The 12261-nt window shown below is 39.9% G+C and overlaps 1 protein-coding gene across 1 annotated transcript in view; it reads right to left on the minus strand.

Moving 5' to 3' along the window:
* LOC130688121 (twitchin-like) overlaps positions 1–10469 on the minus strand; it is a 48197-nt gene extending 37728 nt beyond the window's left edge. Inside the window, 20 exon segments of the mRNA XM_059496173.1 lie at positions 105–143; positions 210–239; positions 802–1680; positions 1869–1888; positions 1951–2117; positions 2198–2277; positions 2358–2588; positions 2673–2915; positions 3032–3204; positions 3303–3393; positions 3465–3776; positions 3857–4086; positions 4204–4505; positions 4683–4886; positions 5015–5165; positions 5338–5479; positions 6096–6258; positions 8687–8708; positions 8963–9445; positions 10281–10469. Of these exon segments, the coding sequence (XP_059352156.1) occupies positions 105–143; positions 210–239; positions 802–1680; positions 1869–1888; positions 1951–2117; positions 2198–2277; positions 2358–2588; positions 2673–2915; positions 3032–3204; positions 3303–3393; positions 3465–3776; positions 3857–4086; positions 4204–4505; positions 4683–4886; positions 5015–5165; positions 5338–5479; positions 6096–6258; positions 8687–8708; positions 8963–9275 (3792 nt within the window). The 5' untranslated portion in view covers positions 9276–9445; positions 10281–10469.
* Between the last annotated feature and the right edge of the window lie 1792 nt (positions 10470–12261).

Genomic DNA, 12261 nt, shown 5'->3' on the forward strand with positions numbered 1-12261 from the left:
AATGCTATTCTTAGACATTAATGTGCTTACTACGTGAACACTACGTTGTCCCCCTCCCCTACACGTTTCGACGACTAAATTTATAATATTGGATTTTTTCTTACCTCCTCTTCGCTGGGTTTCACAGGTTTAAGCTTTTTATCCTAAGAAAAAAGAAGCAATTACTACCAAGTTCTATGTATGCAATGTGTCGAACATATAGATCTCACCTGTTCTTTGGGGGCGGTGTCCTCTTCTTTCTATGAAATTATAAAAGAAAAATATCATGAAGGGTTCTAACAGAGACGTACGATTAACATTATGGGTGACTCAGTGCTTGACAAGAACAACAAAATTTACAAGAGCTTTCACAAATGAAATAATACACTGCCGTGCACAATTCATAAACATTCAGTTTTTCATGCGATTACCCGAAACGGATTACATTTTCTAGACGACGTTTTCGTGCAAAAAAAAAATTAAAAAAATAAAATTGACAGCAAAATCGAAAGTATATGGCAGGCGTGCATAGCTGTAAAAATAAGCAAAACAACGATTATGCAGTCCGATTTGAAGCGTTTCCTCATATACAGTGTCCCAAAGTGCGATTTGTCATATTTGTACCAAAAATTAAATGACAACCGTAAAGCTGAAGAAGCGGAGATGAGATTGTAATTCAGTAGCAGTTTGATTATGGCAGCGAACAATTGTCCTAGTTGAAATCCTTGTTACGGTATTTTTTCTTAAATGTTTTTTTCAACACAATTGCCTTTAGTTGAAATTGCTGGTGTTATCTGCCAACTCGTCTTTGTATTAACCTACCTTTATTCTGGTTGGTTTTAATAATTTCTTTGTGTCGCTAAAGGTTTTAGCCGCGTCAGATGATGGTTTGGAAATTAATTTTTCATGCTTTCCAGCTGCGTCGGTGGAATGTGATTTGTCCTGGCCTTGAGGTTCGTCAATTTTCGGTACAAGAAGTGTTTGCATGGAAGTTGGACCCTCTTTCGGTTTGTGCGTCTTCTTTTCGTTCTCGTTCGGTTTATGTTTTTCATCGTTAGTTGCTTGGCTGTTGATGGGTTCTGCTTGCTTCGTACAATTATTCGTGGAATCCATTGCTTTTCCTTCATCCGATTTCAGATTGCTATTCGTGGGAACCCCAACTTTTTGCACGGGAACGCCCGGTTTAGCCAGCGGTTTCAGTTTGTCGGTCTCGTTAAGGGTAGCAGCCCCGTTTGAAAGGTCCTCTGATTTCTCACGCGATGCTATTTCTTCTGCTTCGCCACAGGAAATGGAAGAGGCAACCTCGCGCCGACGGTCGGATGACACACTACCTTTTCTGCTTTGAGGTTGGCCGTCTTGAGTTGCTGTGTCCTGACGTCGCCCATCAACTGGTGGTCGAATAGAAGTTTCACCTATCAGTTCCTTGGTCGTTTGGTTATCCATGTTTGATTTCCGATCCTTCGGCACGTCTGCGTTCATCCTCTCAGAAGTATTACTTTGGTTAACCGATGAACTCGGAGGTTTCTCTTTTGCGGCCATTTCCAATGGCGTAGCAGAATTTCCATTAGGCGAAGAACGGGCACCCATCATATTCGGTTTCTTTTCCGTTGACGTTTCGTCAAGTTTATCCATAATTTTCTGTTGCTGGGGTTGAACCTTCTCTTGGTGCACTTCTTCCGGTACAAATCCGTCTTCACATTTCTGAATCAACGGTTTGGAACAAGCAATGAAGGTGACATGCAATTCTAATTACCATTTTGGCTTAAGGGGCAAGACAACTACACGATATCTATTTAGAAAGATGGTTCGGGCACAATGCTGATATCTAATAGTCGATCATTTGCCACGCATTACTAAGGTAGACTGAGACTAATGGCTTTGGCGCTTACCTTTTCCTTCTTCTTCTTGCCTACGGGGGAGATAAAGCTATTAGCACCAGATAGATCAACTTAAAAGATGAAAATTGTTTACTGATGACACTCAGTTGGGCAGTGCTCTCTTCTTTTCCGAACTCGTTAACAATCTGGCATTTGTAGGTTCCAGACATCTCCGAATGAACTGACTGGATGTGCAACCGAGCTACGGTGCCGTCAAATGACATGCGCATTTCGCTGCTCTCTGCGATTCGTTTTTCTTCCCTTCATTTCAAAGAAAAAACCAACAAAAAACAATCCATTTGATAGGATCAATTATTGCATTCAAAAATTAGCAATACAACCTTGTCCAGGTAACTGTTGCCTTTGTGTCACTTGTTTTCAGTTGGCATATCAATTCGGTTGATTTACCTTCTTCTACCGACTGGGAAATTTCCAATAAAAAAATTCACGTGTTACGCATAATTGCTATGATCACTTTGTCCAAGCAGAGTAGTCTGTTACCATATTCTGAAGTGGCTTGGCTACAGTCGGCTTCGAACCTTCGACTTTTTTTAGTGTTGGCTTTTCTTTTGGGCTTGGTTCTTCTTTGGTCTTTTCCGCCGGTTTCGGTTTCACTACTTTTACCTCCTCTACCCGAGTTTCCTTCTTCTCTGCAGTTATAGTCGTAGTTTTCTCTTTTTCCTTCGTGCTCGTTTCCTCTTTGGTCTTTTCAGGCGACTTCTGTTTTTTCACCTCGGGTTTAACCTCTGGTTTTGCTTCGGGTTTTGCCTCGGGTTTGACTTCGGGTTTCGCCTCGGGTTTGGCTTCGGGTTTGACTTCGGGTTTCGCCTCGGGTTTGGCTTCGGGTTTCGCCTCGGGTTTCGGCTCGGGTTTTGCCTCGGGTTTCGGCTCGGGTTTCGGCTCGGGTTTCGGCTCGGGTTTCACATCATCTACAGGAATATCCTTGACTTCCACCGTTTTAGAAATGGCTTCACCTTTTTCGTTTTTCGCCACTAGCTTATAGACACCGCGATCACTTATCTGAGCTTCTGAAATCTCCAGTTGAACAGCAAATTCACCCTGCCAAAGAAAAACGTTTTTCATTTGCATTTTAAATGATAATTATTTGCCTTTTAATTATCTAGCATTATGTTCCAACATGGTTGATTTCATTTGGGGTTTTTCCCTACACTTACCTCTGAAACTCTGTTGACATGAACCATGTGTTTAGAACTTTTCTGAACCACGCTCTGCTCCTTGTACCAAAGCACAGACGGTTCAGTTTGCGCCTTTACATGGCATTCTACCACAATGGTTCTCTTCTTTTCGATCCTGATGACTCTAGGAACATCAGGAATTACAGGAGCAACTAGGCCAAAATAAAAATTTTTAAACCAAATTGTCCATCATCTTTCATTTAACTGCTTTTCTCAACTGTTCCACTGATAAATTAAACAGAGAACTTACTTTCGATGTTTAGGTTTAGATTGGCATGAATTTCGCCATGAACGTTCTTGACCGTACATTTGTATAACCCAGCATCGTTCGGAGAGGGATCCTAGTAAATTGAAACGTACTCAGTTAGAGTACCAATCGTATTTGAAATCGTTGAGGAAATACGGTGGCTACCGAAAGTTCCAGTTTGATAATGTAAACATCCTTTTCTTGAACAACATTAATTGAAATGCGTGATGACTCCTTGACAGTTACCGACTCCCTGGTCCAACTGATCGAGGGTTTTGGATCGGCCTTTACTCTGCAATGCATGATCACTTTTTTTCCATCTGCACTGGATTCCATTCGAGGCTTTTCAACAAAGCTAGGAGGGTAGCCTTCCGGTTCTGCATCTGCCTCGATGTTCAAATTGAGTTTGGCGTTCGATTCCCCGTGTTCGTTCTTAACGTGGCACTTGTAAGGCCCACCATCGACTTTGGACGGATCCTTAATATAAGAAAAAACCATTTCCACGTGTGAATAATTCAATGTAAACAGAAACGCATGACCGTGTAATTTTTGTTTACCTTGATCTGAAGAACCAATTCGTAGATGTCGCCTTCGAGGGAATTACACTTCATTTTAAACCGTGCAGATTCGCTCACTTGTGTTGAATCCTTGAACCAAGTGACGACAGGAGCGGGTCTGGCTCGACATTTGCATTTCATGGTTATCAGCGTTCCAGTTTCATTCGGAACAATTTTAGGTTTCTCGATGAATGTAGGTGCGATAGCATCCGATGCTTCTTCTTCGCCACCTTTATAGACATAATATTATTATTGCTACCGCCTACTATTTCTTGGCATAAGTGAGCTCTGATGACTTGAATCGATCATTCGACAGCCAATGTACAGGGCAGATGTGCACAATTTACCTTGAAAGTTAAGAGCTATGTTCGCGTTGCTCTCTCCGTAAGCGTTGCAGGCATTGCACCGATAGTTTCCTCCATCTTCTTTAGTAGGATTAAGAATCTCCAGTGCTAGAGCAAATGTGTCTTTTCCCAGTGGAGTTCGAGTCATCTTGACTCTTGAACTGTCAGCAATGACTTTATTACCCTGGAACCACGTTACTTCTGGACTCGGGTTTGCTTCCAAAAGGCACTCCATTATTAGCTTGTCGCCCTCTTGTTTTATAGTGGGTTTCTTAGGGAACCTCGGTGCTTTCCCTTCAGGAATTCTAAATTAAGAAGCAAAGATTTCTCACTTATTTGTTTTCTAATTACATACTATGCATATCAGGTAAGGAAAGCACTATCAAACGGATCAAGGATAAAGAATAGATAAACGACCCAATAAGCGACAACCTAGCGAAATCTTAGCAAAATATTTACGATGAATAAAACGAAGAATTTACTTGGGCTTGCCACTTCCTTCGAAGTTCAAGTTGATCGTAGCAACTCCTTCACCATGGCTGTTCTTGGCTACTGCTTTGTATTCGCCCTCATCGGTAGCATCTACGCTAGCGATTTCGAGCGAAACTAAATAGAACAATTTTGCGTCCTGGATAACACTGATCTTATGCCGGCCACCCTCTTTGATTTGTTCTCCTTTATGAAACCTGAGAAACCATCGAAATGTTAACAACAATTGTTTATTTATTTAGCTATCAATTCATAAAACAATAATAATAATAAATGATATAATAAAGATAGGTAGAAGATTGTTATCCAAGAAATTGTTAGTTACCATGTAATGGTAGGTTTGGGCTCACCGACCAAGCGACATTCAAAAAATACTTTGGTCCCGTCGTCCGACTGGCGGATAACGGGCCGCTCCGTAAAGGTAGGTTTAACGTTATCTTGGGTTTTACCTTCGCTGGATGAGTTCAAGTAGGAACCTAAAAAAAGACGAACATTGAAAAAAAAAAACATTTAATAAAACGTACAGACATACAAAACAAACAAAAAGTTGATTAATAAAAAATTAAATAGAATTGCGAAAAAAGTAAACACGACGAAAGAAAAACAAAAACAAAACAAAAAACGAGAAAATCTATAAATGGTTCTTACTGTCAAAATTGAGGCTGATTGTGGCGTTGCTTTCGCCAAGCTCATTTTTAGCCGTCACTTTATATTTTCCACCGTCTTCAACGGCCACGTTCGTGATTTCTAATGTGGAGAAGTATGAGTTGCCATCTTTTTCGATCGAGATCTACATCAGATCAGCATTAGTCATCGTAATCTTCCGTACTTACATGTATGTCTTAAAATTCAAATGTCATATGACACAAATTTCATCATCCAAAGCGTCTGTGATGTAGCCTGCTCACAAAATAAATAGCGAATTCGATCGAAAACAATTCTAGAATCTCAGCTTATTACAAGATTATTGTCTTATTTTCTGTAACACTTGCGTGTTATTTTGGAACAACGGTCAGCTTTACCCTGTATACTGGTCGCTGTCCCCTTTGCTGGGGCAGGCGGTAGCCACAAATAGTAGATGACTAATGCTCTGGTATCTGAAGGGCTACACTATACATTTTCACCGTTTAATATATCACTCTGCTCTCGAACGGAAATTAGATCAGATACGGCTGCTGGCAACACTTAAACTTTATCTAGATGACAAGTTGTTTGACTTAAAGCACGGCATGCTTAGTGGGATTGAATGCCCAAGCATTGGTTCTTCCGTTAACATTACGCAGTGTGCAGCAAAAAATGTTTACAGTATCCGAGCTGCGTAACGACGGTTTTAAAAAAACATTAACATTTTCTAAGCACACAATTGAAATTCGCGTGAAATTGTGAGGAGACATGAAACAACCTACTCGGTATCGACCGCCGTTCTTGATTGCAGTTCCGCCGTGAAACCAGCTTACTTCTGGACGTGGATCCGCTAAGATTCGGCACTCGAATCGTAATCGTTTGCCATCTTCTTCTTGTTTGATTGATGGCTTTTGGGCGAATGTAGGTGCAATTCCATCTATTTGCCTATAGAAACAATAACGAAACTTTCAGTTGGTTTTCCACCACAAAACATATACTGTAGATTCCTGTGTAAAAATGGTTTTTCACGTGATTTGGGTAAGCTGTCAAAATGCAAATGTTTCTTAAATGACAACGTTTCTAAATAATTAAGATCTACATTCAAAATTATAAGCACCTGACCAGTAAAATAATATCTAGAGAAACAAAGTTCCTGAAGGAAGTGTTTTGTAGCCAACATATGTGTGACTGATGTCGTCAGTGTAACCATGACGACACAAGTATTTTAAGCAAAGAAATTCCAATAACCCCATTTTGCATGCATTGTTTCAATGCTACGTAGTACGTGACCTTGCTTAAAATTCCTGTCCAATTTCACAATGTCAAGAAAAAGTAATGTCCTGCGCTAAACCCAAACATCTTCCGATAGGCAACAGCAACAACAGCGGCAGTACAGTAAAACATTAAATTTGCTATAAAATATAAGTGTTAACATACAGTATAAGTCAACATTGGTGTTGTGACCATCTGTTCTAAATGGACGTGGCGCATAGGTGGGGCACGGACGAACGGCCAAAAAAGGATGTCGAGTTTATTTTCAGTCTGAGGCGGGTAATAGCAACATCAGCTGTAGTCGCGAACTAGAATTGTGTCGAACTCATGGCGGATGCTTCTGAAAAGAGGCTCGTGAAACAGAGCAGCGACTAGTCAATACGCCTGGAGAGCTGTCTGAGCCAAATTAAAATTGAGATCGGAAAAATACTGGATTCGCGTTTCAGCAATGATTTCCTCCCCTCGTCATATTCCCTACATTTTGAACACTGGTGGCAGCTTAAAAGGATGGTGAACATGATTGCAATTAATCCTGTACGGAATAAAGTTACCGCGACGAATTTGCAGATTTACACTTAGCATACCGCTGTTACCGAATCCTATTGAGGCTTCACGAAACCCAAAAGCGTGCGAAACATTCGAACACATCACTTAGTAAATAGCATTGTACTTACGTTAAAGAAAACAGTGTGCAAAAATTGGTTTACATCAGTACCTGCGAGCCATGTTCTTACAGAAAGAATTCGTTTACGTTTAAGAGCAAACAGAACACTGAAAAACTAGTCACTTGGTGCCACACTGTCTAAAATAGACCATCACTGTTGGAGAAAATTCAGACGACTCTGTCTTATAAGAAGACTTCAAGTCTAAACTTGTGAATAAATGAGCACAGAGGGAACGTTCCACCTTCCAATAGCCATGGACAGAAGCGACTGAGTTAAATGAGCGGCTTTATGTACGGCGTACCTCTGCGTTGCTAGTTCCTGACAGTGTCGCGGCGAGAGCTAATTGAGGGGACAGTCACGTGATTTCAGATCCAGACGCTCTAGTCATGAGTAACCTTTCCCAACACGAGTCGGACATTCTCAATGCCCACGCCTCTACGACCGGAGATGAGCCGTTGCTGTTTTCAACTCCATAGTTTTTTTTTTCGTCCTACACTTGAGAATCTAAGTTCTCTAGGCTACAGATAGATCTGTGCGCACGTACATTAAGAAAGAAGCAATTACCGCGCTTAAAGGACATTTTTAATTTGAGCGAAATGTGTTAACAGCAAATCTATGCACAACGTCCAGTGAAACGTAGCACGTCGTTGACTACATAAAATTGAACGTTAAAAATTTACTGTATTTGCTAATTTCTTTTGAATCTGCGCGTTTTGTGGAGAGCCCCGTTCAGTATTCGCTTGTTCTACTGTACGTACTATTATTTATGAATGGCTGGAAGACCATCGAGGGGCAAATATGCACGAAAAAAATATTAAAAGCAGAAGAGCGTAAACGTTATGCATTAAGCTTTGCCCAAAAGCCGAAAGTTACGTGTAAATTTTTTAGCTAGGCATGCTCATTGCTCAGGTATTTATATGTAGGGCATTCCCCACGACACATTTGTCTCTACCAAAGTTGCTGAAACGTCATCGTAAAGTTTTTACATGTCATGCTATGAGATGTGCCTACGAAAATAGAATGAAAAGCCATAAAATAGATTACATCCGAAAAAGTCATCGCCTAAATGAGTTACGTTTGCCATTTTAGTCTGGGGACATCAGCAACTGATTCAGAACGATTGAAACCTCAGCAATGAGTTAGCGAATTCCGTAAATTTGGGTTTCGAACCAGAAAAGTAACGTTTAAAATCTGGGTGTCTTAGCCTTTGGGTAGCCAACCCACGGTGTTTAGTAGAGTTACGCGAAGGTTTGACAGTTTGGCACCATAGGCAGAACATGGGTAATAGGACACAAAAGAATGTTATCCTCAAAATTTGCGTAACTTTAAAACTATTCGCTCGTTTTACACATTAAATCCAATTTACACAAGTAAAAAGTTCAAATAAAAATTTACATTTAGTAACAAACAAGGATAAATATCAAAACTTTACTCACTTTTCTTTGGGCTCGTCCGTTGCTATGGCATGAAAAATGGAAAAAATATTGAATCATTAGAAATATTGCTAAATGTTTTAGCTGTTTGGTTTAATTATTGAAATTAATTTAAATATAAAACAAATGAACATGCTGAACAGAAACTTGTGATGAAGACTATTGACAAGCAAAAAAATCGATTAAAGGAAAAAGGGGGAAAAATATCAATTTCAAGACTAAAAGATATGTAGTACATACAAAGTAAAATAAACGCGTGATTAATGAAAATGAACTCACGACTAAAATTCAGGTTGATAGAGGCAGCTACCTCTCCTAATTTGTTATGGGCACTAACTTTATACAGCCCAGCATCTGTTTCAATCACATCGTCGAGTTCGAGAACGACTAAATACTTGCTGGGCGTCAGCTCGGTGGCTTTCATGGTAGTGCGGTCATTTTCAGACAATTGGGTTTCTCCGCGAAACCAGGTGATTACTGGGAAAGGATTCGCCACCAGTTGGCATTCGAATACCAATCGGTTGCCATCATCCTCTTGACGAAGTGTAGGTTTCTGGGTAAAACTTGGGGCCAAATCTTCATTCACACCCATGGTGGCTTCCTTGCCGCCTGTGTAGGCGTGCCACCCTCCCAGTACGGGAAGGGTGGGAATAGAGTGAAACTCTGTGACTGACGAACGAAGCGTCCCAATGATTAGAACATCTAACAACTCCCTCCGCGTCTCACTAGATATTTTCGTCAGCGATGTCAATAGATTGTGGGCTGGCGAAAGAAATAAAAAATAAACAAAAAAAAAAAGAAAATAAATTTAAAAAAATAAAATTTAAAAAAATGTAGAAAAAAACATGAAAAAAAAATAAAGTAAACAGTAATATCTTTTGTTTGACATTGGTAAAAATATTGTACCAGATTTTGTTAACTTGTTTTTGTGAACTGTGTTTCTCTTCGTTTCTAGTTTACATTGTCCATTAGCCGTAAACTATACCACGTAGGTACCAGTGTTGCACGGTATTTCATTAGTGTCGTTATGCGACATCGAAGCTTAGAAAAAACATTACAGCCTGCAACATGTTACATACAAAAGATTTTCATGTATAAACATGTTTGTGCTAGCTGCATCGATTTGAAAACGAGCCTAGGTAGAGGTACTATATGGGTAACAAGGAACGCAGTCGAGCCAGCCAGGATTTCCTGAACTGACCGAACAGCCGACGACGTACCAAAATTAACCTAGCTTGCTCAAACAAGCTCAAGGTAGGCTGCTCTACAACCGATTTTTGCTTTGTAATATCGGGTTAGCTGAAAAACAGAAAGACTGTATTCTAGAACGGGATCTGCATACTGCTGACATTGGGAAATAGAAACAATGAGATACATTTTCATAACTTTCCAAGTGTGACGTTAGCTATTCTGTGACTCCGTTTAAATGTCGGAGACCACAAATCAGTTTGATTATCCTTAACTTCTTGTCAACAGTTTCTGTTTTTCTTTTTCTTTTTTTTTTTCAACGGATGTTGTTGTTTTCTTGGAAGTTGTTCGTCCTTGTTAACCCACAAGAGGAGAGGATGACGTGGGGGCAGATGCGTAAGAAACTTACCGTTTTTCTAGTTACACTTCAAACTTTTCAGAATGCAAAGCACTGTGGCCACACGAGCAATTGTTTTAAAATAAATTGAAAGATAGTGTCCGGATATCAAGCAAATTTAATCAAGCGTGATTCGAAAAACCAGAGGTTTACGTAATCAGCTCTCTTGGCTACAACACCTACTAGCCAACTGCAGAGAAGACGACTTACTGTGTAGGAGAGCAAATCACTTCGATTCCAGAAGAGCAAGAGCAGTATTAGTAGCAGCAACCGTCAGCCAGTCTGTCCTGAAAATAGACTGGCGGACGGTGGCGACGGTACCGGTTCAACTTTTGAAGAAGAAATCCCAGCAAGCGGGAACTACAGCAGCAATCTTCCGAACTCACTAGAATCGGAAAATCTCTTGTCTCTCCTCACGTCGTCTCCTTCTTTGCTTTTTAATTTTATTTCATGTTTTCATAAGTTTTTTCCTGCGAAGTGGGTTGGACTAAAATACTTTTACAGGAAAGCACGATTCTAAGTCAGAAAAACATCAATTAAAAACGGAAAAGTTTGCCTCATTGACCGACGTTTCAAAGGAATGTGAATATTCAATGAATTTGTTGGGGAGAACAACATGAACGTCGCCTGTATGAAACATGAACGCTCTAGTCCTTGCAGACAAGCCTAAAAACTTAAATACATTTATAATGAAAGCAAAGACTAATATTCTGCATTTGAAACCCATCATGGTGCAATTTATTTTTATTTTATTTTTGTGTTTGTTTTTAACCACAGTATTATGTTACCATTTGAGAATTGTGACTCACGAGATTGAGCAGAAGAGTCGCAACATCTTTTTGAAAATCGTTAGCGCGGCGGTCTAGTTGAAACCTACTACTTAAAATAAACTGTACGGCGTTCTAACTGATCGAGCGTCGTTAAAAAGAACATATTCATTTTAGGTAATTCTTTCAAAGCTATCCGTTGAACTGAAGGCGGTTTCACAAGCGTAGACGCTAGGTAACGGGCAAATGCTGTGCGGATCGAGGGTGAGCTGATGTAGGTTGCTGCTATTGGTCGTGGTATGCTATATGTCGCTGTTTTTAGGAGGAGAAAGGGTGGTAAAGTATATATTTTGCGGCGGATCTTGCAAGGCGCGCCACATAGTTGGAATACTGGCTTAGTCTCTCAGTGGCGCGCTGGTCTGAAAATAAACTCAAACCAAAAATAGCTCTTCAGAAAACACGCTGGATTTACCTTTCCGTATGCCACGCAAACAGCCTCAGAAAGGATGGCTTCATATAGTACGTGACGTAAAAACAAAATATATTGAAAATGAATCTGATGCTTATCGTACCAGGATCTGACTTGGATTCGTTTAGTTTCAGTAATCGTTGTGAAATATGCCCTTGCTAACTTTATTACCCAAGCTAATTATGCAAACTAATCCTTAAGCTTAATAGAGCCATCTTTTGAGAGAAAGCCAATCTTCGGGAAAGAATGTTTTCTCTTATTGAACATTTTATAGCTGAAATGTTCGATACGTGTGTGATGTACAGCATTTTTGACGTAGATCTCCCCTCTATGGTTTTGAGATATATAAAGTATAAAGAAATGCATCGGAAATAAAAGAAAATAATACATTTACAGTATGTCGGCAATAAGACTAATTTAAGAAAACACACTAATATGTATTTAGTACAACATAAAAATATATAATACGTGGCGCCGTCCGATGTGTGCAAGACGTACAGTACTACTCGCAATTGTTAACAACGAAAAGCAAAATAATTACCTCAGCGAGATTTACCTCTAAAAAATAAGAAACGAAATCAACGATCAGGTGAAATCCCTTCACTGTATAGGTTGTAAAATAAAATGATATGTTGGAGGCCTTTGGACAATCTGTCAACTAATGTAGAGGAACTGATAACTCATGACAAACTTTAACTATAAGACCAAATGGTTCACCTATTGCAAAATCTTTTAAGATCGCCTTGGTTTCGGCGAA

The sequence above is a fragment of the Daphnia carinata genome, chromosome 7 (genome assembly GCF_022539665.2).
Source record: "Daphnia carinata strain CSIRO-1 chromosome 7, CSIRO_AGI_Dcar_HiC_V3, whole genome shotgun sequence".
In the NCBI taxonomy this organism is placed as follows: domain Eukaryota; kingdom Metazoa; phylum Arthropoda; class Branchiopoda; order Diplostraca; family Daphniidae; genus Daphnia; species Daphnia carinata.